Source organism: Gorilla gorilla, chromosome 18 (assembly GCF_029281585.2).
Source record: "Gorilla gorilla gorilla isolate KB3781 chromosome 18, NHGRI_mGorGor1-v2.1_pri, whole genome shotgun sequence".
Classification (NCBI taxonomy): Eukaryota; Metazoa; Chordata; class Mammalia; order Primates; family Hominidae; genus Gorilla; species Gorilla gorilla.
This window is the reverse complement of record NC_073242.2, coordinates 29,791,205-29,816,849: the sequence shown is the minus strand read 5'-3', so window position 1 is coordinate 29,816,849 and position 25,645 is coordinate 29,791,205. Positions and strand designations below refer to the sequence as shown.

General features: G+C 52.4%; 2 protein-coding genes across 51 annotated transcripts; one reads left to right on the top strand and one right to left on the bottom strand.

The window, feature by feature from the left end:
- Positions 1-588: 588 nt before the first annotated feature.
- Positions 589-15,154, top strand: ATXN2L (ataxin 2 like). Of its 50 annotated transcripts, none has more exons than XM_063700100.1 (24): positions 858-1,418; positions 3,236-3,272; positions 3,494-3,550; positions 3,640-3,711; positions 4,110-4,260; positions 4,738-4,862; positions 7,280-7,371; positions 7,737-7,937; positions 8,548-8,723; positions 8,897-9,007; positions 10,135-10,329; positions 10,426-10,497; positions 10,747-10,817; positions 10,989-11,284; positions 11,369-11,438; positions 11,987-12,133; positions 12,265-12,337; positions 12,428-12,615; positions 12,980-13,109; positions 13,200-13,321; positions 13,471-13,680; positions 13,855-14,098; positions 14,248-14,407; positions 14,520-15,154. In XM_063700100.1, exons 1-23 carry the CDS (start codon positions 1,120-1,122, stop codon positions 14,400-14,402), a joined length of 3,294 nt encoding a protein of 1,097 aa, XP_063556170.1. In that variant the 5' UTR covers positions 858-1,119; the 3' UTR covers positions 14,403-14,407; positions 14,520-15,154. The 50 variants fall into 50 exon arrangements, with proteins under 50 accessions (XP_030858956.1, XP_063556170.1, XP_030858949.1 ...); XM_063700102.1 differs by having other exon boundaries at positions 859-1,418; positions 13,855-14,044; XM_055365676.2 differs by having other exon boundaries at positions 859-1,418; positions 10,117-10,329.
- Positions 15,155-21,843: 6,689 nt separating this feature from the next.
- Positions 21,844-25,608, bottom strand: TUFM (Tu translation elongation factor, mitochondrial). Its single transcript, XM_004057413.5, has 10 exons — positions 25,275-25,608; positions 24,969-25,163; positions 24,371-24,537; positions 24,008-24,112; positions 23,755-23,919; positions 23,476-23,608; positions 23,287-23,391; positions 23,007-23,158; positions 22,793-22,912; positions 21,844-22,205 (listed from the first exon to the last, which is right to left on the bottom strand). Exons 1-10 carry the CDS (start codon positions 25,324-25,326, stop codon positions 22,032-22,034), a joined length of 1,368 nt encoding a protein of 455 aa, XP_004057461.1. The 5' UTR covers positions 25,327-25,608; the 3' UTR covers positions 21,844-22,031.
- Between the last annotated feature and the right edge of the window lie 37 nt (positions 25,609-25,645).

Here is a 25,645-nt window from a genome sequence, read left to right as displayed (position 1 = left end):
AGATCTCGTCAAATTCTCTGAATCCACCACTAGCATGAACTCCTCGAGAGCAGGAAGCAGTTTAATTATCCTTGTGTCCAAAACAACTAACTGAATACTCCAATGCCCAACTCATTTTGAATGAATGAAGCTGCCTTCATTGCAGGGTCGGGTGGAGGATTTTGAACTCGGAACTTTGGCCTTCAGTCTTTGTTATTACAGTTTAAAGATTCATTCTCGGGCATAGAGGAACAATTTAGGTCAAAATCACAAAAATCTGAAATAATTTAGGACGAGGCGTAAATTTATCTGCAAAGATCAACACGCTCAAACGAATCACTAATGCTCATCAGTCTTTTACTTAAAGCAAACAAGGTGGAGGGTAGCTCCTTGCGAAACCTACCACCTGCCTAAAAGCGCAGTGGCTCGGGTGGTCCAGTCCCGGAGATTTTCTTGGCACTTAAGGCTCTGCCCACGGGCCCCCAAGTGGCGGAAGAGCCTCACGCACGACGTGCCGCCTCACACTCCCGCGGAGGCATCGCGACGCAGCGACGGCGTGGGCGGAGAGGCCGGCCCTTCCTCTGGCGCCTTCGGCTCCTCCCCCAGCGCCTCACACGCTCATTGTGAAGCGACAGCGGCCGCCGGCTTCTAAGGCGGTTTGAGACCTCGAGACCCTAAATCCTTGGCGCGCGTGAGCGCCCGCGCCGCTCCTTACCCACTCCCAGGGCTAGGGGTGCGAGGTTCACCGACTTGATTCTCTCCCACTTTCCCGCCGGGAGCTAACCGCGCCGGTGTGCGCGGCACCTCGCGCCACTGCTCGCTCCTGCCCCCCCTCCCCCCGGGAGCTCCCACCCGCGCGCTCCTCCCTCTCCGCTCCCCGGCGACGCGCACGCGCGCCAGCCCGGCTCGCGCCCTCTCGCTTTCCTCCAGCCGCGAGACCCCCTCCCCTTCCGCCTCGCGGCGCTTCCTCGCGCCGCGGTCTTCTCTCTCCACCCCCGACACCGCGGGGCTCCCCCCGCCCGCCCACAGCGGGCCCCGGCTGCCCGATCCCCCTCGCTTCCCGCGCTCTCCAGCGGGGCCCCAGCCCCAGCCCCCTCTCTCCCTCCCTTCTCTCTAATTCCCCTTCCGGACGCTGCCATCATGTTGAAGCCTCAGCCGCCACAACAGCCCTCCCAGCCCCAGCAGCCGCCCCCCACGCAACAGGCCGTGGCTCGTCGGCCCCCCGGGGGCACCAGCCCTCCCAACGGCGGCCTCCCGGGGCCGCTGGCCACCTCTGCGGCTCCTCCCGGGCCTCCAGCGGCCGCCTCCCCCTGCCTGGGGCCTGTGGCCGCTGCCGGGAGCGGGCTCCGCCGGGGAGCCGAAGGCATCTTGGCGCCGCAGCCGCCGCCGCCGCAGCAGCACCAGGAGAGGCCGGGGGCAGCCGCCATCGGCAGCGCCAGGTGAGAAGGGTGAGCTCCGGGCGAGGGAGCCGCGGCCACCCAGAGGCTGTGGCTCGGTTCCGGTGGGGCGGACCCCGACCCGGCACCGTCAGGGGCACCGGCTGGGTGGGGAGTCCCCGTGAAGCTGGGGGAGGGCCCCCTCAGGTCCGAACAGGTCGGACGGAAAGGGTCCCCGGGCGGCCACCGGAGCACTGAGGGGCCGCGCTCGGCTCTCGGGGCCTAGTCAGGGCTCGCAGCCCCGGTCTTCAGGGGAGGCGGGGCGCATCCTGCCGGCGCCGTCGGAACGGGGAGTTGGGGGGGGCAAGGAGCTGATCGGGGTCCCCGGTTCCATTACCACGAAGGGTCTCGCGGTCCCCGGCTTCAGCCAATGGGGAGTCTGCTGCGGGAAGGGGTCCCCGGCCGTAGCCAATGGAGGGGGGCGCGCGGCCCACAGTTTGGCCAATGGGGAGGGAGGGACTTGGGAGCGGGTTGCTGCCTCCCCCTTCCCGGTCTGGCCAGTAGGAGGGGAGCGAGGTGGGCGGGGGACGGAAGGAGGGTTGACTGGGAGGACTGCGGGCCGGGAGCGTCTGGCGCGCGCGCCCTCTTCCCGTACGTGCGCGTGGATGCTCGGTCTCATGACCCGGGCATTTGCGCGCCCCGGGAACACCTAGGGCAGGGACTAGTTCGTGGAGGGGCTCGTCTGGTGGCAGTGCATGAGTAGTGGAGGCCCTGCTCAGTTTTTCCTGTGCGCGTGTGTGTGTTAATGGAATTAAGAGTGGCGGCACACGCAGGCGCAGTGGGCTCTGATCGCTGGAGGTGGGGGTTCGGAAAGGCCCGTGGGTTTTAGTGCGCAGGCGCAGACCGGGCGAGGCCTCCCGGTGGATGGCTTTTGCGGCTGCGCTGTCCCCCAGCCCCGCCAGCGGCCCCCTCTTCGCCCTCAACCGCCGGTTACATCAGCCAGCGACGAGCAGGGTTACCTGGCGATTGGTGATCCCCGCAGAGTGGGTAACGGGCTGCATGAGTCATGAGGTCGAGGGGATGGGGTGTGGAGGGGATACCTCTCCTCCCACAGTTTTGAGGCGTCAGGCTGCTGAAAATGATTGTCTTTTCTGTTTGGGAGGTAATGTACCTGAGCTAGGTAGTTCCAAAGCTGCACTCCTGGAGCTTTTGCCCTCACAGCTGGCGTGGCTTTTTGGTTAATACTGTAGCATTGATCTGTTGGTAGCCTGCAGCCCTAGCCCCTTTCTCGTTGGTTCTTAGAGCAATTGACAACCATTGTTGATTGAGATCTTTTTTGCTGGCATTTGGAGGAAATGTGTTTGCTGGCTTATTAATGTCTATTTCTTTCTTCCTCTACAAGGTGAGAGTTTGAAAATCTTATTTATTGGCCGGGCGCAGTGGCTCACGCCTGTAATGCCAGCACTTTAGGAGGCAAAGGTGGGAGGATCCCTTGAGCCCAGGAGATCGATACCAGCCTGGGCAACACAGATGGGAAATCCCATCTCTACTAAAAATTAAAAAAAAAAAAAAAAAGCCAGGAGTGGTGGTTCCTACCTATAGTCTCAGCCACTCGGGAGGCTGAGGCAGGAAGATCACTTGAGCCTTGGAGGTTGAGGCTTTAGTGAACTGAGATCACGCCACTGCACCCCAGCCTGGGCAACAGAGGGAGACCTTGTCTCAAATAAAAAAAAATAGAAAAGAAAAATCTTACTGATTAACAGTTTTGTAGTCTAAATCAGCATCATCAGGTGGTATATACTTCTAGGATTTAACATTAATTTCATAGTGGTCTAAGAGGGCTTGAACAGACTTAAGTAATTTCTTGTTTTCTTTTATAGGGGACAGAGCACAGGAAAGGGACCCCCACAGTCACCTGTGAGTGTCTTCTCCCACCCTCTTGAAGATACATAGACCTAAAAGATGCATAATGTGGGAATATAGGGCACATTAGGTCTAGATAGAGTCTAATGTACTCAGGAGGGCTGTGGGCCCGGCACACACAAGGCAGAATGAGTAGAGTGTGGCGGGCATTTAGAAAAGAAAAGGAGGTGTTGACTGATTACTCCTTTAATTTTCCCTCTTATGTTAACTGACAGGTGTTTGAAGGCGTCTACAACAATTCCAGAATGCTGCATTTCCTTACAGCTGTTGTGGTAAGTTGGTACTTAACCCCCGGGTTGTTTAAGGAACGTAATGCATCTACTTTCTGGAGACACTCTTTTTATTTTTCCCACTCTGCCAGGGCTCCACTTGTGATGTAAAGGTGAAAAATGGTACCACTTATGAGGGTATCTTCAAGACGCTAAGCTCAAAGGTCAGTGTACTCAAATTTAATTATTTTTGGAGTTGCAGAGTAGGAGGAGAATGAAATAGGCTCATTGAAGGTGTCAATTGGGTGATGTCAGAGTATGCCTTTAGTTGTTTCTGTAGGCCTGTGCTGAAGAGTGCTGCAGGGAAAAAAGACAGATTTGAGGGCTGGGTACTTTAATGTTAAAATATTTAAGTTTAAATTTTTGTGAGACTTTTGCTAAGTCCTGTGGCTGATGTTGAGAAAACAATGCACTTGGTTCCAAGCATGTTGAGGATGTAGTGTTGTGAAAAGTTTGGGAAGGGTAAGAGAAATCCAGTTCTATTTAAGAGAAATCCAGTTCTATTTTTGCCTTCACCTTTCTTGAAACTGACCCATGGGTGTGGGGAATGGGGTGTTTGTAGTTTGAACTAGCCGTGGATGCTGTGCACCGGAAAGCATCTGAGCCAGCAGGTGGCCCTCGTCGGGAGGACATTGTGGACACCATGGTGTTTAAGCCAAGTGATGTCATGCTTGTTCACTTCCGAAATGTTGACTTCAACTATGCTACTAAAGGTATTGTCCTAGGCTGTTACCTCAGACCTGCTCTGTGTGCATAGAGGACAGAGGGTAGTGGTAGTTTGTGTGCAGGTGGAACATGGTGATGTGTTTGGTTTGTTTTTTTGTTTTTGTTTGTTTGTTTTGCTTTAATGCCTTTTTTTTTCTGAGCGAAGTGGGTGGATTTTTCTTCTTAAAAATATGTCTTGATGTCTAATATATAATGCGATGAATTCCTGTCTGTGTTGTGGTTCTTCATATTTTCTTTGCTTGGTTTTTAATTTCTTTTTTCTTTGGAATCATAGTACTGATAGACTTTTTATACTCTTCTTCTCTTGCCTCCCCACCCCCTGGCCATCCTAACACACGGGCACACGTACTCTGGGCTTCTTAAGCTTTGTTCCTGAACTACTTATGGAGAGTGGGGTTGGGGGATATTGGAAAGAAGTCTGTGAAATATAGCCTGACTCCTGATCTTCACCTCTGCCCCCACAGACAAATTCACCGATTCAGCCATTGCCATGAACTCGAAAGTGAATGGGGAACACAAAGAGAAGGTGCTTCAGCGCTGGGAGGGGGGTGACAGCAACAGCGACGACTATGACCTCGAGTCTGACATGGTATAGCCTCCTTCCCTGAGAACTTGGGAGCTGGACAGACAGAATGGGTTGTTGACAGTGAGGTTCATTTGAGTGGGGAGGGAAATATTTACTGTTGCCCATTGATGGTAGTCAGATAACAAATAGAAAGGTATAGAAAATAGCAAAGTAAAAATATCTATTCTTAGCTGGGTGCAGTGGCTCATGTTTGTAATCCCAGCGCTTTGGGAGGCCAAGGCCAGTGGGTCACTTGAGGCAAGGAGTTCGAGACTAGTCTGGGCAACATGGTGAAACCCTGTCTCAACAAGATATATAAAAGCTATCAAGGTTTGGTGGCATGTACCTGTAGTCCCAGCTACTTGGGAGGCTGAGGTGGAAGGATCACTTGAGCCCACCCAGGGAGGTCAAGGCTACAGTGAGCTGTGATCATACCACTGCACTCCAGCCTGGGTGGACCATGTCACACGCAACAAAACCAAAACATCAACTTACTCTCTTACTATCTATAATTAACCACTCCTAGCATTTGCATCACGTTATTTTTCAACATAACAAAAAGTATAGATTAATGTGTAGGCCCATTTCTCTTCCCAAAATCAGCTACTCTGAGGCATTTAAAATCCCTCATGAGGCTGAGCGCAGTGGCTCATGCCTGTAGTCCCAGCTACTTGGGAGGCCAAGGCAGGAGGATCACTTGAGCCCAGGAGTTTGAGGCTGCTGTAAGCTGAGATTGTGCCACTGGACTCCAGTCTGAGCGACAATGAGGATGTCTCAAAAAAATAAATAAAAACCGCTCATGAATAGAGCTGAGCGTGGTGGTCCCACACCTGTAGTCCCAGCTACTCAAGGAGACTGAGGTAGGAGAATCATTTGAAGCTTTGGTGCACTATGACCGAACTTGTGAATGGCCACTGTGCTCCAGCCTGGGCATCATAGCGAGACTATCTGTTGAGAAACAAATGTCTTGTGAATGAATATATTATTGTTTTGTTATGTTTAGTTTGTACAAGAGTTTGCTTTTCTTGCCTTTTCGAACTTCTCATGGTTATACGTAGATCTAGTTCTTTGCTTCTATTGTTGTGTGCTGTTTTCAAATATACACACACACATGTACACAGCAAATTGTATTTGTCCTTTTCCTTAATCATCTGCATTTGGTTGCCATTATTTTGCTACTAAAAATAGTACCTTGCTGGACTTTTAGAACATATATTCCCCACGCACATGTGCCAGAATTTTTCTGGGATGTCTTGGAAATAGAATTGTTAGGTCTTATGACTTTTCAGGTTTACTAGTTATTGATAATTTCTGCGGCAGTTGTTAGTAATTATTAACATTTGCAGGCCGGGCGCAGTGGCTCACACCAGTAATCCCAGCACTTTGGGAGGCCAAGGCGGGCGGATCACCTGAGGTTGGGAGTTTGGAACCAGCCTGACCAACGTGGAGAAGCCCCATCTCTACTAAAAATACAAAATTAGCTGGGCGTGGTGGCACATGCCCGTAATCCCAGCTACTCGTGAGGTTGAGGCAGGAGAATCGCTTGAACCCAAGGAGACGGAGGTTGCGGTGAGCCAAGATGGCACCATTGCACTCCAGCCTGGGCAACAAGAGTGAAACTCTGTCTCCAAAAAAAAAAAAAATTGCAGCTATTAATTACAATTATTAGTTGATTACTTTTGCCAGCCACGTTCCAATTTTTTTTCCACTCTTGTTTTGTCGTTTATTTTTGAGACAAGAGCTTGCTCTGTTGCCCGGGTTTTTGTTGTAGTTGTTTGTTTTTGTTTTTGTTTTTTTGGAGACAGGGTCTCACTCTGTCACTCAGGCTGGAGGCTGGAGTGCAGTGGCTCGATCTCAGCTCACTGCAACCTCTGCCTCCCAGGTTCAAGCGATTCTTCTGCCTCAGCCAGGACTGCAGGCATGCGCCACCACGGATGGCTAATTTTTTATTTTTAGTAGAGACGGAGTTTCACCGTGTTGGTCAGGTTGATCTCAAACTCCTGACCTCAGGTGATCCACCCACCTCCCAAAGTGCTGGGATTACAGTCATGAGCCACCACGCCCAGCCAGTCGCCCAGGCCGGAGCGCAGTGGTGCCATAATAATTCACTGCAGCCTCAAACTCCTGGGCTCAAGTGATCCTCTCTCCTCAATCTCCTGAGTAGCGAGTAGCTAGGACCCCAGGCATGCACCACCACACCCGGCTGTTTCATTATTTTTTTCTAGAGATGAGCTCTTGCTGTGTTGCCCAGTCTGGCCTTAAACTCCTGGCCTCAGGAGAGCCTCCTGCCTCAGCTTCCCAAAGTACTGGGATTACAGGTTTCAGCCACTGTGCCCAGCCAATTTGTTCACATCTTGGAGTTTTTAACCTGATGGAAGGGAAGTGACTTGTCATTGTTGCTTTTCTTGCTGGGTTTTAAAACCACCTTCCTCCCTCCCCAGTCCAATGGATGGGACCCCAATGAAATGTTCAAGTTCAATGAGGAGAACTACGGTGTGAAGACTACCTATGATAGCAGTCTTTCTTCTTATACGTGAGTGTCTTGGTGCTCTCCAGGTGATGTGTTGGTGATATGGGGTCACTAAGTGAAGACAGGTTTCCAGATATAACATAGTTTTTGCTCATTTTTCTCTGGGTGTCCAGGGTCGCCGTCCCTACTCCTACTCTGCCTTGTGGAATTCTTCCCTCAAAGGTTTTAAGCGTCTTAAGTGCTCCTCACATTCCCAGATAAGCCTTGGTGCTCTACCTGGGACGCAGTCGGTGCCCGTTACCCAGACGTTGAAGGGATTAAATACTTCCATGCCTGAACTGGTGATTGGACTTGTTGAAATGTTTTTCCTTTTTTCCTCTTTTGTCCCCTGGCACTGGGATGGTGGTGGTCTGTGGGTGCTGTCTCAGAGTGCCCTTAGAAAAGGACAACTCAGAAGAGTTTCGTCAGCGAGAGCTGCGTGCGGCCCAGTTGGCTCGAGAGATTGAATCAAGCCCCCAGTACCGCCTACGGATCGCCATGGAGAACGACGATGGGCGCACTGAAGAGGAGAAGCACAGTGCAGTCCAGCGGCAGGGCTCAGGGCGGGAGAGCCCCAGCTTGGCATCCAGGTGACTGTTGCAAACAGCCAGGACTACTTGGGGCTTCTGGGAATATCCTGGGGCCTGGGCCCAGAGTTGATGTGTGCTGTGGTTTAAGCCTTGTGACCATGTAAAATGTCATACACAGGTTTAGGAGGTTGAGGTAAAGCGAGATTATGTAATTTGCCTAAAGTAACAAAGCTGAAGCTTGTAGATCTAAAAAAAAAAAAATTCGAAATTTTGGTTTACTTTCCCTTTTTCTCTATTCATTTTTATATATGTGCTATTTTTTCTTATAAAAGTGAAATATAACTGCATTATTTGTGTCTTTTAAAAACTATCCCTGGAACTACGGTGTGATCCTACTTTTGTCATAGGTCAGGAGTTGTAGAATTGTGGAGCACTGGCCAGGTTGGTTGGCTCAGAGTTGATGTCACATGAGGTCATAAGTCCGTAGCCACAGAACGTTAAACTAGGGCAGATCTTCAAGTGGGCAGATCTTCAAGTGGGATGGTGCTGGAGCCAGGCAGTGTGTATATGTTTGGGGGCAGAAGGGGGAGACTTTAGAAGAAGAAATGGCTTCATCTTTCCAAAACGTGGGTTTTGTGGCTACCTGGCCTTATTTGAACTCTTTCCTCAGGGAGGGGAAGTATATCCCTCTGCCTCAACGAGTCCGGGAAGGTCCCCGGGGAGGAGTTCGATGCAGCAGCTCTCGGGGCGGTCGGCCTGGCCTTAGCTCTTTGCCACCTCGTGGCCCTCACCATCTGGACAACAGCAGCCCTGGCCCAGGTTCTGAGGCCCGTGGTATCAATGGAGGTGAGTTATGAGGTGACTTTGAGGGGGAGGGCAGGGAAGGGGATGCCAAGGAGGTGGGAGGGTAATTGGAGGGGTTTGGGTGTGTTGGAATGACGCTGCATCGGTGGGAATGTAATAGGTCGTCTGCCTCCTGACATTTTCTTCTCAAAAAAAAAAAAAAAAAAACCAAACAGGCCCTTCCCGCATGTCCCCAAAGGCACAGCGGCCTCTGAGAGGTGCCAAGACTCTGTCTTCGCCCAGTAATAGGCCTTCTGGAGAAACTTCTGTTCCACCTCCTCCTGCAGGTAAAGCTTTAGTAGTGTTGGATGAAGAAATGGATGGAAATTTGTAAAGAGATGTAAACATGTCTATTTGTTACAGTGCTGGAATGGGAGATAATTTTAAGATAGATGTTTTGGGCATTTGGGATTTAGTCATATTGGGAAATAGTTCTTTGATTTCCCTAGTGCAGAAATCTCAACCTAGCAATCCATGGGTTGTGTCTGCTTGGCAGACATCTTTTGTTTAGATTTGAATCAGTTTTTAAGTTTTGTTTTTTTTTCTTCTTTTTTTGAAACGGAGTCTTGCACTGTTGCCTGGGCCAGAGTACGGTGGCGCCATCTCAGCTCACTGCAGCCTCCACCCCCCAGATTCAAGCGATTCTCATGTCTCAGCCTCCCAAGTAGCTGGGATTACAGGCACCCACCACCACGGCTGGCTGATTTTTTTGTATTTTTAGTAGAAGCGGGGTTTTATTATGTTGGCCAGGCTGATCTCGAACTCCTGACCTCGTGATCCGCCCACCTTGGCCTCCCAAAGTGCTGGGATTACAGGCGTGAGCCACCACACCCTGCCAGTTGCTAACTTTTTAAAACAGGCCGAGGTAGGCAGATTGCTTGAGCCCAGGAGTTTAAGACCAGCCTGGGCAACATGGCAAAACCCTTCTGCAAAAAATAAAAAGATTAGCTAGGCTTGATGGCGTGCACCTGTACTCCCAGCTACTTGCGAGGCTGAGGTGGGGGGAATCGCTTGAGCCCAGGAGGCTGAGGTTGCAGTGAGATGGCATCACACCATTGCACTCCAGTCTGGGGAAAAGAGCGATACCCTGTCTCTAAATAAATAAATCAATAGAAGCCATAGAAAATTTTTAGTTTCTTTTGAATTACAGGAGATTCTGTCAACTGAGCTTGCCTTGCTGCATAGCTTGAGTTGACTGGAACAGAATCCCTGCCACTCCTTTAAGCATTCCAGTTGTCGATGATGCCCATGAGGCCATTTACCTGCTTGTGTTACCTGCCTTGAGCTTCTAGACGTTTAAGTTGGTGACTCTGGTTGTATAGTGTGTAAACTTTCTTGCTGTTTTGAGTAAGGCCCTTGTACTCACTGCTGTTGACCAGCAGTAACCATCCTACAGCTCCCCCTTTTCTTCCAGTGGGCCGGATGTATCCCCCGCGTTCTCCCAAGTCTGCTGCCCCTGCCCCAATCTCAGCTTCCTGTCCAGAGCCTCCCATCGGCTCGGCAGTGCCAACCTCTTCAGCCTCCATCCCTGTGACCTCATCAGTCTCAGATCCTGGAGTGGGCTCCATTTCTCCAGCTTCTCCAAAGATCTCCCTGGCCCCCACAGATGGTAAGAGCTAGGTGTTTGAGTGCTGTGAATGCATATTTAGTGTGATTTGTGGTTCTGGACAGAAGGACCTTTAGGCATTTCTCTTTACTTGAACAGTAAAAGAACTCTCTACCAAGGAATCTGGGAGAACTCTGGAGCCCCAGGAGCTGGCTCGGATAGCTGGGAAAGGTGAGGGTGGTTTTTTTTCTGCTGAGGATTAATGCTCCTTTGTCTGGGGGAGAGTATTTCAGTTAGGAAGTTTGTTGGAATTCGGAGGCAAACAATGTCTATCAGCCCTTGGATTATAATTTCACTTCTGTGATCCTCAAGAGTTTCTCTTTTTTCTTTGCTTTCTTGTCCTCTGTTCTATTGGCACTGTGTAGCCACCTTAGAGAAAGAATGTTTTGTATTTTCTTCTTTTTGACTGTTTTCTCATAGTCCCTGGTCTTCAGAATGAACAGAAACGATTCCAACTGGAAGAACTGAGAAAGTTTGGGGCCCAGTTTAAGGTGAGAGAAGAGTGAGCTGGGATATTAGCAGGGTAAAGGGGCTGGGAGTGGTTCGTAGATGAGGCAAAGGACTAGGTAGGAGTCAAAGAGATGAGATCAAAAAAAGGTTAAAGAAGAAAGCCAGGCCTAGGGTCTGGGTCAAACTGGACTGTGTGTATTTCTCTCTTCCAGCTTCAGCCCAGTAGCTCCCCTGAGAACAGCCTGGATCCTTTTCCTCCCCGGATCTTAAAGGAGGAGCCCAAAGGAAAGGAGAAGGAGGTTGATGGTCTGTTGACTTCAGAGCCCATGGGGTCTCCCGTCTCCTCCAAGACAGAGTCCGTATCGGATAAGGAGGACAAACCACCCCTGGCACCATCAGGAGGCACTGAGGGGCCAGAGCAGCCCCCACCACCTTGTCCAAGCCAAACTGGCAGCCCCCCGGTGGGCCTCATCAAGGGAGAAGACAAAGATGAGGGCCCTGTTGCTGAGTGAGTGGAGTGGGGTGGGGCTCTGGGAGGATGGCAGGAGGGATGGGAGCAAGCCGTGAAGATTTACTGTACTTTCTCTCACAGACAAGTAAAGAAATCAACGTTGAACCCTAATGCTAAGGAGTTCAATCCTACAAAGCCTCTGCTGTCTGTGGTGAGCTGGGACGGGAGAATGTGGACTTTGGTTTCTGTGGGGAGACTTGGGCAGTGCTTATAGATGAATAGCGGGAGGAACACTTCACTTCCAGGACCACTTGCCTGGCAGGCAGTGTGAGGAGATGTCATAAAAATGTAAGGATGGCACCTTTGGGGCTGGCTTGGGGAAAATGGACTCAGGTCTCCAGGTTTGGGTGATCAGGGATCCCAGTGAGTCTGATGAGGGATTAACAGGCTTTTCTTTGGTTCTTGGCATTTGGCTGAGGGAGTATTGGAGTGGGGTAGTCATGAACAGAGGCCAGCTGACTTGGCTTGAGCCCCTGTATTTGGAAGGTTTGTGATCTTGGACGTCACTTACATTCTCTGCCTCACCTGTAACTTTAGAATACTCATCTCCTCATAGGATTTAATATGAGGCTTTATCAAGATAAGTGCAGAATATGTTTGGTATCCAGCATTTCACGAATGTTAGCTATTACCACTCTAGGCATGGCCAGGAGTAGAGGGGAAAATACAAAATAAAATTGTCCTCCCTTGTTTTTGCAGAATAAATCCACCAGTACCCCAACTTCTCCGGGGCCCCGGACTCATTCAACTCCCTCCATCCCGGTGCTGACAGCAGGCCAGAGTGGGCTATACAGCCCCCAGTACATCTCCTACATACCTCAGATCCACATGGGACCAGCTGTGCAGGTATGCAGAGAGACTGGCCGGGCCCAGGGTTAGCGGGGTGGGATTTGGTTGCGCTGGTTGAGGGACCAGGTCAGGCCTGTCTGGGCATTCGTGAGCGAGTCATTCAGCCTCATCTGTGTCCTCATCCCCAGGCACCTCAGATGTATCCATATCCTGTATCCAATTCAGTGCCAGGGCAGCAGGGCAAGTACCGGGGAGCAAAAGGTGAGCAGGGCTGGGAGGGGCAGGCGGCGAGGCTGCCAAGGGCCTACTGGCAGGTGGAGCTTGAGCTCTCCTCTCTTCCTCCTCTTCCAGGCTCCCTTCCTCCGCAGCGCTCGGACCAGCACCAGCCAGCCTCAGCCCCGCCGATGATGCAGGCCGCCGCGGCTGCTGGCCCGCCTCTGGTGGCTGCCACGCCCTATTCTTCCTACATCCCCTACAACCCTCAGCAGTTCCCAGGCCAGCCGGCCATGATGCAGCCCATGGCCCACTACCCCTCACAGGTGACTGCGGCCCAGGAGGGCAGTGAGGATCCAGGGCCCCTGCTAGGGATCCCATCTTCTCCAGAGACTTGGGAGCTGGCTAGGGGTGGCAGGCAGTGTTGTAGGTGGGATCGGCTCTCTGTGGTATTGGCGGTGTCAGACTTGGGCTTGAGCCCTGGCTCTGGTGGGACCTGTAACAAGGCATTGGACATCTGTATCTCTGAAGTGTAGAGAAAATAGTGTCTGCTGGGTGGGATCGTTGTGAATGTTGAATCAATAGGGTGATTGTGAGGAGGCCCAAGCGGTGCTGTGCACGCAGTGACTGGCAGGAGGACACCTTCCCAGCTGGCGGCTGTGCCAACCGCTCCTCTCTCTGTCCCGCCAGCCGGTGTTTGCCCCCATGCTTCAGAGCAACCCACGCATGCTGACATCGGGCAGCCATCCCCAGGCCATCGTGTCATCCTCTACCCCTCAGTACCCTTCTGCAGAGCAGCCTACCCCCCAAGCCCTTTATGGTGAGTCCTGCGCCTTGTCCTTCTGCTCTGGGCTGTGTGCCAGCCCCCTCTGGTGTGCTCAGCACTGGTTCTCCCTCTTTCCTGCTGCAGCCACTGTTCACCAGTCCTACCCACACCATGCCACACAGCTCCATGCCCACCAGCCGCAGCCGGCTACCACGCCTACTGGAAGCCAGCCGCAGTCCCAGCATGCGGCCCCCAGTCCTGTCCAGGTGCCTGCCATGGGGGGTGCTGAGTGGTCCTGGTGCAGGAATGGGTGGTCGGAAGAAGGGATAGAGCTAGGGGTCATTTCTGAGTGGCGAGGACTGGGGGCCAGCGAGTTGCTGGCCTGGGTGGCACTCAACCTTCCCCTCCCCAACAGCATCAGGCGGGGCAGGCCCCACACTTGGGCAGTGGACAGCCACAGCAGAATCTGTACCACCCAGGGGCCCTGACAGGCACGCCACCCTCTCTGCCACCGGGACCTTCTGCCCAGTCCCCTCAGAGCAGCTTCCCCCAGCCAGCCGCTGTGTATGCCATCCACCACCAGCAGCTGCCCCACGGCTTCACCAACATGGCCCATGTTACCCAGGTAAGAGCCCAGCTGTCCCACTTCTGGGTCTGTTTGCCAGGGCCCGTCTGCCATGGGGACCATCCCATTCCCAAGTCCCTGGTGCCACCCTTGCCATAGTGCTCCCTAACTCTGGCTCTCAGAGTCTGTTTCAGGATTCTGTGGTCTTCCCGGCTACTTTTTTGTTCTCCACAGGCCCATGTCCAAACTGGAATCACAGCAGCCCCGCCCCCTCACCCTGGGGCTCCCCACCCGCCCCAGGTGATGCTGCTGCACCCACCCCAGAGTCATGGGGGGCCCCCCCAAGGCGCGGTGCCCCAGAGTGGGGTGCCTGCACTCTCAGCTTCCACACCCTCACCCTACCCCTACATCGGACACCCCCAAGGTGAGCAGCCTGGCCAGGCGCCTGGATTTCCAGGAGGAGCCGATGACAGGATTCGTGAGTTCTCATTAGCTGGGGGAATTTGGCATGGAAGAGCTGAGGGGCTGCAGGTGGGGCAGGATGCACGGGTTCTGGGTGGGGAGTGAGGGGTCTTGGAGGCAGGGCTGTCCCACAGGGCGCCCGCCGACCTGCACCTGTCTGTGAAGTATGTAGGGTGGGCAGAAGCCACAGTCGCCGCCGCCAGGGGCTTGCTCCTGGCTCTGTCCTTTGCTTCCCTCCGTCCTCGCTCAGTTGTGATCCAGCAGCCCCCCTCCCCACTGCCTCCCCAGCTCTCAGTGACCCCGACTGTCTCCTGACTTAGCCGAGGTAAGGTCAGTGCAGCAGACAGGGCCAGACTGGGGTGTGGGGGGCTGAGCTGGGCACATGAGTGAGGGCTCTGGCTTACTGGGAAACAGCGATTGACCTGTGCTTCTGACAGCCCCCGAGACACCTTGAGGAGGCCGCTCCTTCCCAGACACACCCCCACGCCCCCACTGGACGGCATTGGAGGAAGGGACAGCTGCTTGGGTTCTAATGCTCCTGCTCTCTTCTCTTTCCCCTCCAACCAGTTCAATCTCATCCCTCCCAGCAGCTCCCCTTCCACCCCCCGGGGAACTGAAGATTGTCCTGGCCGCGACCTGAGACCTCCATGAGTGGAGGGAAGAGTGATCTATGTCTCTTCCCCCAGCAGCTCGGACCACTCCCAGCCCCCCATCCCCCCATTCCCCAGGGGAGCTGGGGAATTCCTGCCAAGCACCTTGAATGGGAGGGGCCTCACAGAGGGCAGGGCCAGGGTCCAGCAGGGGTGGGGGGTTCCTGCTCTGCCCCTGCCCGTCCCCACCCAGTCTTGCCCTCCCATCCTCTCATCTATTCCCCCGCTGGAGACGGAAGATCTTTTATTTTCTATTATTTATAACTTCAGACTTGGGCCCCCTGTTCTTTCTTTCCCATTAACTTGAGTGACCTGTGTGAGAGACAGACAGATGCCCCACGAGGATGGCTGGACAAGGACTTTTACTTTTTATTACATAAAAATATTAAAAAATAAATAAAAAAAATAAAATTTTAAACTAACTTAACCTGCCTGGAGTTTCCTCCTTGGAGACTAGAGTGGGGTGACAGCTGTCAAGTCTTTTGTGGCATTGATAGGTGCTGCATTGTGACCTGTTCCTTCACCTCCATGTAAAAGTCGTGTCCGGTGGCCAGCCATGGTGGCTCACGCCTGTAATCCCAGCACTTTGGGAGGCTGAGGCGGGCAGATCACCAGGTCAAGAGATCGAGACCATCCTGGCCAACTTGGTGAAACCCCATCTGTACTAAAAATACAAAAATTAGCCAGGTGTGGTGGGACATGCCTGTAATCCCAGCTACTTGGGAGGCTGAGGCAGGAGAATCACTTGAACCCAGGTGAAACCCTGTCTCTACTAAAAATACAAAAATTAGCCTGGCGTGGTGGGACATGCCTGTAATCCCAGCTACCTGGGAGGCTGAGGCAGGAGAATCACTTAAACCCAGGAAGCGGAGGTTGCAGTGAGCTGAGATCGCTCCATTGCACTCCAGTGGTGGCCAGTTTTTGAAATCTAGGATGATGGGGAGCCAGGTCGGGATCCTGTGCCATGCATTTGAAGGTGGGTTCCAGACTTCATGTTGTGAAGTTGTGCAGTTGATGACTGAGGTTCTGGATGACCGGATGGCTAAAAGCACGTGAGATGGGAGTCCCCTTCCCAGGATGGGACAGAGCAGTGGCACAGTTCCCGAGGATGCTGTCCCTGACTGGCTCTGGAACTGCTACATAGATAGCTCACCCAGCTGTCTAGTGACTATTTTCTCATCTTGAACTTGGCTTCATCTCAAGGTGTGATTCAAAGTTTCATTTCTAATATGAGTATCTCATGAATTACATACACCTCTTTATGTTGAAGGGTGAATGTTTATGGTCATTGGAATTAAAGTCCTGATGGATATGCAGCTGACTGGATGAGAGCTGTAAAGGTGAAGCTGTTAGTGGGAGAAGAGGGGAGAGGATTGGTTGGGAACTGGGCTTACTGGGGAGCAAGAGCAAAATTAGGCATTATGGGTGGGACAAGAAGATTGAAGCATGGGATGTGGAAATGACAGCAGGCTCCAGAGGAGGTAGTTTTTCAAGGAGGTTGAGAATTCTCTCGGAGACTTGACCTTGGTTTCCTTGCCTAAAATGGAGGTGATTTCACCTTTCCAGGATTTTAAGGAAGTGGCTGGTGCTCAGTGGTAGACGGGTGTTTCAGCTCTCACCAAAGCCAGAGAAAGCTGGCTGAGACCAGGACAGGAAGAGTGAAGGCTACAGTATTGGGGAAGAATCCCAGCATATGCAGATTGGAACTTGGTAATAGGTGCACATGGTGGGGTGGAGAGAAGGGGTTATTAAAGAGGTTAAAAAAAAAAAAAAAAAAAAGGACTTTATGTGGTAGCCACTTGGATGCTAAAAATGGGCAGGGTTGGAGTCCCAAGAGCACTCAGCAGGTAGATGTGGGGTGGTGCAGGAGCTGCAAGGCTTCAGCTGGGCTCAGGATATTTGAAGTGTAGATGGAGAGACAGGTATCTACTATGAAATATGGCAAGTATTACTGAGAAATCTTTCTTTTTTTTTTTTTTTTTTTTTTTAAGAGACAGAGTCCCATTATGTTGGCCAGGCTGGTCTTGAACTCCTGGGCTCAAGCAGTTCTGCCTTGGCCTCCCAAAGTGCTGGGGATTACAGGTGTGAGCCACCACACCCAGCTGAGTAGTCATTTTGATGCTTTCTGGAAGGACTGCAGATTGTACAGCAGTCCGCCCGTATCTGGGGGGGGATGTGATCTGAGATCCCCAGTGGATGCCCATAGTACCAAACCTTATGTATACTATGTTTTTTCCTATAGCTATGATGAGGTTTAGTTTCTAAATTAGGCACAATACTCTTGTGCTTCGGGGCCATCACTGAGTAAATCAGGGCTACTTGAACACAATCATTGGAGTGCTGTAATGGTCAATCTGATAACCAGCACGGCTACTAAAGTGACTAACAGGCAAAGGGATGGTTCACGTCCTGACAGGATGGATGGAGCAGGATGGCAAAAGATTTCATCATACTACTCAGAATGGTGCTCAACTTAAAATCTGAACTGTTAAATAGAAAATTCTAGGCCAGGTGCGGTGGCTCACACCTGTAATCCTAGCACTTTGGGAGGCTGAGGTGGGTGGATCATGAGGTCAAGAGATCGAGACCATCCTGGCCAACATGGTGAAACCCTGTCTACTAAAAATACAAAAATTAGCTGGGCATAGTGGCGCATCCCTGTCAGCCCAGCTACTTGGGAGGCTGAGACAGGAGAATGGCTTGAGCCCAGGAGGTGGAGGTTGCAGTGAGCAGAGATTGTGCCACTGCACTCTGGCCTGGTGACAGAGTGAGACTCTGTCTCAGGAAAAAAAAAAAAAAAAATTCCAGCTGGGTGCGGTGGTTCACGCCTGTAATCCCATACTTTGGGAGGCCGAGGAAGGTGGATTATTTGAGGTCGGGAGTTCGAGATCAGGTTGGCCAACATGGTGAGATGCCATCTCTACTAAAAATACAAGTTAGCCAGGTGTGGTGGTGGGTGCCTGTAATCCCAGCTAACTTGAAGGCTGAGGCAGGAGAATCACTTGAACCCGGGATGCAGAGGTTGCAGTGGGCCGAGATCGTGCCATGGTACTCCAGCCTGGGTGACAGAGACTGTCTCAAAAAAAAAAAAAAAAGAAAATTCCAGAAATAATCAGACCAGCGTTGACAGTGGATAACTGAAACCAGGGATAAGGGCAGAGACTACTGTATGTTTACCATCTTTGAGCAGAAATCTCAAAGTTGGAAGGGAACTTAGCCTTCAGCCAGCCAGAAATTCCTCTTGGCAGCCCCTGTCAGCCTTGCCTTGAGCACTGAGGAGAAGACAAGTCTGCCCTGTCATTGGACAGTTCTTTTTGCAAAGTTCTTCCCTCTTCCTCTTCTCTCACCCACTTCCCTTAGTTTGCCTCTGTTCTGGAGTCAAAAATCAGGTTTTGCATTTTCTCAAAACAGCTCTTAAGTTGGGCCCAAGAGCCCTCCCTTCTGGGAGCTCATCTTAGCCATCCTGGGTGTGTATTCCTTTGTCAGGATGCATTTGTGATAGGGGTGCCTGTTAACCTCTGCCGAGCCTTGCTTGCTTGGTGTCGGCATCCTTGCCAGTCATCACTCCCAAGTGTTTGAAATTCACTCATAGTTTATTCCCTGCATATTAGAGAGGTGGCCTTTTTCTTTCTTTTTTTAAATTCATTCTTTCCTTTTTTTTTTTTTTTTTTTTTTTTTGAGAAGGAGTCTCACTGTGTTGCCCGGGCTGGAGTGCATTGGCGCAATCTCGGCTCACTGCAACCTCTGTCTCCCTGGTTCAAGTGATTCTCCTGCCTCAGCCTCCCAAGTAGCTGGGATTATAGGTGCCTGCCACCACGCCTGGCTAATTTTCTTTATTTTTAGTAGAGACGGGGTTTCACCATCTTGGCCAGGCTGGTCTTGAACTCTGACCTCATGATCCACCCGCCTCGGCCTCCCGAAATGCTGGGATTACAGGCGTGAGCCACCGCGCCTGGCTATTTTTTCTTTTTTATATAGAAACAGAGTCTCCCTATGTTGCTCAGGCTGCTCTGGAACTCCTGGGCTCAAGGGATCCGCCTGCCTCGGCCTCCCAAAGTGCTGGGATTACAGGCATGAGCCACCACGACCGGCCTTTTTCTTTTCTTTTGAGACAGAGTCTCACTCTGTCGCCCAGGCTGGAGTGCAGCGGCGCAATCTCGGCTCACTGCATCCTCTGCCTCTCGGGTTCAAGTGATTCTTGTGCCTCAGCCTCCTGAGTAGCTGAGACTACAAGCGCAAGCCACCATGCCTGGCTAATTTTCTTTTTTTGAGACGGAGTCTTACTCTGTTGCCCAGTCTGGAGTGCAATGGTGTGATCTTGGCTCACTGCAACCTGTGCCTCCCGGGTTCAAGCGATTCTCCTGCCTCAGCCTCCCGAGTAGCTGGAATTACAGGCGCCTGCCATTACGCCTGGCTAATTTTTGTGTTTTTAGTAGAGACGGGGTTTCATCATAATGGCCAGGCTGGTCTCGAACTCCTGACCTCAGGTGATCTGCCTGCCTTGGCCTCCCAAAGTGCTGGGATTACAAGTGTGAGCCACCGTGCCTGGCCTGACTGGCTACTTTTTTTTTTTTCTTGAGACAGAGTCTGGCTGTGTCGCCCAGGCTGGAGTGCAGTGGCGCAATCTCGGCTTTACTGCAAGCTCCGCCTCCCGGGTTCATGCCATTCTCCTGCCTCAGCCTCCTGAGTTAGCTGGGACTACAGGCGCCCGCCACCGCACCCAGCTAAATTTTGTATTTTTTAGTAGAGACGGGGTTTCACCGTGGTCTCGATCTCCTGACCTCGTGATCTGCCCGCCTTGGCCTCCCAAAGTGCTGGGATTATAGGCGTGAACTACCGCACCTGGCCCTGCCTGGCTAATTTTTATATTTTTAGTAGAATGGGGTTTCGCCATGTTGCCCAGGCTGGTCTCAAACTCCTGGCCTCAAGTGATCTGCCCGCTTTGGCCTCCCAAAATGCTGGGATTATAGGTGTGAGGTACCACACCCGGCCTCTTTTCTTAATTTTATTTTTTTATTTTTCTTTTTTGAGACAGAGTCTCACCTTGTTGCCAGGCTGGAGTGCAGTGATGCGATCTCGGCTCACTGCAACCTCCACCTCCCCGGTTCAAGTGATTCTCCTGCTTCAGCCTCCGAGTATCTGAGACTACAGGTGCGCGCCAGCACGCCCAGCTAATTTTTTTGTATTTTTAGTAGAGATGGGGTTTCACCATATTGCCCAGGATGGGCTCGATCTCCTGACCTCGTGATCCGCCCACCTCGGCCTCCTGGTCTAAAGTTGTTTTCTTTGAGACGAGTCTTGCTCTGTCACCCAGGCTGGAGTGCAATGGTGCAATCTCAGCTCAAGTATTATTATTATTTTTTTTTTTGAGATGGACTTTTGCTCTTGTTGCCCGGGCTAGAGTGCAATGGCACGATCTCAGCTCACTGCAACCTCCACCACTTCCCAGGTTCAAGCGATTCTCCTGCCTCAGCCTCCCGAATAGCTGGGATTACAGGCACCTGCCACCATGCCTGGCTCATTTTTTTTGTATTTTTATTAGAGACAGGGTTTCACCACATTGGCCAGGCTGGTCTCAAACTCCTGATCTCAGGTGATCTGCCCGCCTTGGCCTCCCAAAGTGCTGGGATTACAGGCGTGAGCCACCGTGCCCGGCCTCGGCTCAAGTATTTTTAAATAAAGTTTTCTTAGACATTACACACTTAATATAGTGTACAGTTGACCCTTAAGCGATTGGGGTTCAAACTGCACAGACCCACTTACATGTGAATTTTTTCAAATACAAGTTACACCGAGTCTGCCTGTCTCCCCTTTGGCCTCCTCCTAAGAAACGTGAAGACAATGAGGGCCTTTATGATGATCCACTTCCACTTGATAGTGAATATATTTTCCTTATGATTTTCTTAACACCTTCTCTAGTTTTATTGTTTTGTTTGTTTTTTTTTTTTTGAGATGGAGTCTCGCTTTGTCACCCAGGCTGGAGTGCAGTGGTGCGATCTCAGCTCACCGCAACCTCCGCCTCCTGGATTCAAGCAATTCTCCTGCCTCAGCCTCCCGAGTAGCTGGAATTACAGGCATGTGCCACCACACCCGGCTAATTTTTTTGTATTTTTAGTAGAGACAGGGTTTCACCATGTTGGCCAGGCTGGTCTCGAACTCCTGACCTTGTGATCCACCCACCTCAATCTCCCAAAGTGCTGGGATTACAGGCATGAGCCACCGCACCCGGCTACTCTCTAGTTTTATTTTAAGAATACAGTATATAATACATATAACACACAAAGTATGTGTTTGTATGCTATCAGCGAGGCTTCTGGCCAGCAGCAGGTTACTAGTTACATTTTGGGGGAGTCAAGTTATATGTGAGGAGCCAGACACGGTAGCTTACACCTCTAATCCCAGCAGTTGGGGAGACCAAGGTTGAGCCCAGGAGTCCAAGGCTGCAGTGAGCTAGGATGGTGCCACCACACCCAGCCTGGGTGACAGTGAGACCCTATATCTCTTTTTTTCCCTTTGTTCAGCCTCCCCATAGAGACCGTCGAAAATTGCCAATGCTGATTATATTTCAAGTCGTCATGGAGTCATTGGCTATGATACTGCCACTGCACAAAGCTGGCCCCATCTCAAAAACAAGTTATATGTGGATTTGTGGCTGCATGGAGGGGGGCTGGCACCCCTAACCCCTGCATTGTTCAAGGGTCAACTATAATATAAACATAACTTCACTGAGAAATCAAAAAATTTGTGACCTGCTTTATTGTGGTAGTCTGGAAGCAAACCTACAGCATCTGAGGTATGCCTGTCCAGTCCCTGTTCCCACAGAATGTGAATGGATGCTAGACATTCACTTAGTATTCCGAGGAAACAAGATGGGTTTGGCACCTGAGCTGAAGCCATGCTGGCTCCAGAGCGATAGAACATTCTTTCCCACTATCTCCCAGGAGGCTGAATAACGGCATCCTACTGTGTCTAGGCAATCACTAAGCTCACTGGACTTGATTTCTCCGTTAAAATTGCTCTGGGATCTCACAAGCTCCCCATCTGTCTGTTCAACACCCTTTTTGTCCTCCCCCATCCTCTCCAATTTGCACAAAGGACACAGGACACAGGCTGGCTTACTATTCAAAGTTTACTGACCTCCCCAGCCAGGCAGGCCAACCCTTCCGAGCAGGGGAAATGTCCATCTAGCTGCCCTCTGCTGGGTTGCAGCCTATGCCATGAGAGGGTACTGGAAGCAGGAGGGAGCCCTGGCTAGGGCAGGCCTTAAACACAAGGGAAGCTGAGCAGAGATCTGCACACTCAACCCCATTTGATGTTCTTCTCCTCCTCAGTCATGGCCAGCGTGTTGGTGACTAGACCGGTGCCAATAGTCCGGTTGCCATCTCTCAGGGTGAAACGCTGGCCTTTCTCTAAGATCATTGGCTGCCGCAAGATTAGGTTGAACTTCAGGTCCTCCCCGGGCATGGCAAGCTCCTAGAGTAGGAAGAGAAGGATCATGCGTGGCCTCCAGGGTGCCTTCATTCCTTAAGTCTTTTTTGGCTACCTCGGAGGTTAAGAGTCATGGGAGAATGCAGCAGGGGAATGGTTCTGCCTGGGGACAGCTTCATCCATCCCAGGCTGTCGGGCAGATGCAAACAGCATATTGAGACCGGAAAACATAAAAGAGACCAGTGATGAGTGTTCCTAAGGTATGTTCTTGAGAAAAAAATGTCTAGGAAGTTGTGGGTTATGCAGGTTTCTTGGTCACAGGACTTCTTAAGCCTTCATATATAGTGAAACTCTCAAAAAGAAGAGACCTTTTCTAGGAAATCTTTCTGTGGGTACATGCTGGCAGAGCTAAACTTTTAACCTGCTTCAGCTTAGGGCACACTGGATGAGGACTCTCACCCCTAAGTCCATGGGCCATGCCCCTTCTGTTGGCTAGCAGCGGCAAGAAGCCCCTTTCCACCTAAGGAAATAAAGCCACTCGGGTTGTCACAGTGTATCTTTGGAACTATGAGTGAAGCAAAGGTAATATAAAAAGTCCCCCCTCCACCCTACATTCCTCCCACCCACCGTACCTTCTCTGGGGGCAGGATAATCCGACAGGCCATGTCCCAAGTCAGGGAGAACATGACAGGCATGAAGTGGGACACAAAGGGCTTGTGGCGGCCACCTTCCTCCTTGCTGAGGATGTAAACCTGGAGGAGAGTGAGCAATGACGGTGAGCTGGGCTTGGCTGGAGGCTGGGGAGAGCTTGGCTCAACCCTGCCCACCGTCACCTGGAGCCCTCACCTGGGCCTCCACCTTCTGGTGGGGCTTGATGGAACCCGGCTTGACCATGACCAGGCCCCGCCGCAAGTCCTCCCGCTTCAAGCCTCGGACCAGGGCCCCGAGGTTATCTCCGGCCTCGGCCCTCTCCAGGCTCTTGTGGAACATCTCAATGCCTAGGACGGAAGGGGCAAAGGAGCAGGGAGAAGGAAGGCGAATGTGAGGCAGAGGGAAGGCACAAGGGATCTGCCGGGGTAAGGCCACCCTTCAGCCAGCCCCTGCTCTCCAGACTGGCTTCCCGAACCTGTCACCACAGTGCGGATGTTCTTGCTATGTCCTAGGAGCTCACACTCGTCTCCCTTCTTTAAAATGCCACGCTCTAGTGTACCTGTCACCACGGTGCCACGGCCTGGGAGGGAATAAGACAGGATATCAGGGACGCCGAGCTAGGCTTCTGCTAGAGAGAGTGCGTGGGAACAGGCAGAGTCCTCACCAGGGACGGAGTACACCGCCTCCACAGGCAGCAGGAAAGGCTTCTCCAAGTCCCGGGCGGGCACTGGGATGTAAGTGTCCACAGCATCCAGTAGCTTCTGCACAGACTTCAGGCCTAACTCAGGGTCCCGACCCTGTTGAGGGGAAGTGCCAGGACTCTGAAATCCCCATTCTACTTCCCTCGATTATCAAGAGCCACTTCCCAGACACAAAGCAGAGCTCTGGGTGCCCATCCAGCCCCACCCTCTGCAGCAGCTGCCCTGCCTGACCCCGCGTTCACCTCAAGGGCACAGAGAGCAGAGCCTACGATGACTGGGGTCTCCTCCCCTTTATAGCCAAACTCGGTGAGCAGCTCCCGGATCTCCAGTTCCACCAGTTCCACCATCTCAGAGTCCTGGACAGCGTCAGCCTTGTTCACATACACCACCACATGCTCCACCCCAATCTGTAGATGCCAGAGAGACAGGGACAATATCCAGAGGGGCCCAACTCCCCACTCTTCCCTTTTGCATCCTTACCCAGGCTCTGAGTACCTGTCTGGCCAGTAATAAGTGCTCTCGGGTCTGGGGCATGGGGCCGTCATTGGCTGCTACCACCAGGATGCAGCCGTCGAGGGGTGCAGTGCCTGTGATCATATTCTGGAGAGGAGAAGGAGAGGAAACAGCCAAGTTCAACGAGCTCTTCAGTTCACATCCATATAGCCAAGTGTAGCAGTTAGAAACTCAGGCCCACCTTTCTCTACCATCTCCTCACCACCCATTCTGAGTGGCCAAGACCACAAACCTGCCATCTCATACCCAAACACTGAATATCTTAATCTCCTCCCCACAAGCCTAACATTTATCTTGACAAGAGGCAGCTTCTGGCCCTGTCTCCAGTGTCCCAGCAACCCTCACCTTAACATAATCTGCATGACCCGGGCAGTCTGTGTGGGCGTAGTGGCGGGCGGCAGTGCTATACTCCACATGAGCCGCATTGATGGTGATACCCCGAGCTCGCTCCTCCGGGGCATTGTCAATCTCCTCGTACTTCTTGAACTTAGCCCCACCTCCCTCAGCTAGAACTAAAGGAGGAAAAGAACACACCTCTCAGCTAAAGTTCCAGTGCTAGAGGCAGAGCTTAGACCACGCCCCTGAACCCTCCCACCTAAATACACAACCTCCTCCAATCTCTAACTCTTCCAGCAGAGAGAACTGTGGGTCAGAAAGAAATGTTAGAGGGCCTTAAGGGTCTGCCCTGTGACTTCTTTAGGGTACAGCCTCTGCTTGCAGAGCATTCCCCACGACTTTGTGATCCCCAAGCCATTGGTGGATCACAAAGTTCTTCCTGTTCAGGAAAAATTTGTCTCTTGCATCTCCCAATCCACCTGCCGCACAAATTCGGGCTCTTGGGGCCACAGTAAACTCCTCCAGCAGACACTCTGCTGGCCTTGCCTCCCTGGCTCCAGGTCCCATCAGTAGATAGGGCGCTGCTGGACGCCCCAACCCCACTCACTCTTCGTGATGGCTGCAGTCAGCGTGGTCTTCCCGTGGTCCACATGGCCGATGGTACCCACATTCACATGTGGCTTGTCGCGCACGTAAGTCTTCTTGGCCTCCACGGCCAGGCCACGGCCCAAGAGAGGCAATGCCGGGGCTTTCAGCAGCCGCAACAGACCCTGCAGTAGGAAGGTCCGGCCGGCGGCGAGACCTGCCGGGACCGAAGCTTGGAGTCAGGCAGGGAAGGGGTCAGACCGAACCCAGCCACCTACCACTCCCCCAAAGTGTTCCTGGGCCGCCATCGCCCTCCCTGACCACTCACCGCTGAAGTGGGGCGTCGCGCGCAGCAGGGTGGCGGCCGCCATTGTGGTCATACTCGCGCCCCGGTAACCGGGGAGCCGGGACCAGGAGCCCGAGCGCACAGCAGAGGAAGGGCGCCTGGGGCTGGAAGGCACTTCCGGCGGAAGTTAGGGCTGGGAGGGCAAGTCCGGGCCTCTCTAGCCGCCAGTGTCTATGGCCGTCTCAGCCGACGTCGGGCGCGCGGCTGAAGACGTCATGGAGGGGGCTGGTGTCTCGAGGGCGGAGTATGACGAAGAGGTTTTCCACCACTCGCGCCTCTCGGGCTGAGGGGCAACGTAGTTCTCTCTGGCGGTCGCAGGGGGCACTGGGGAGCGTCCCCTAAATCACCGGCGC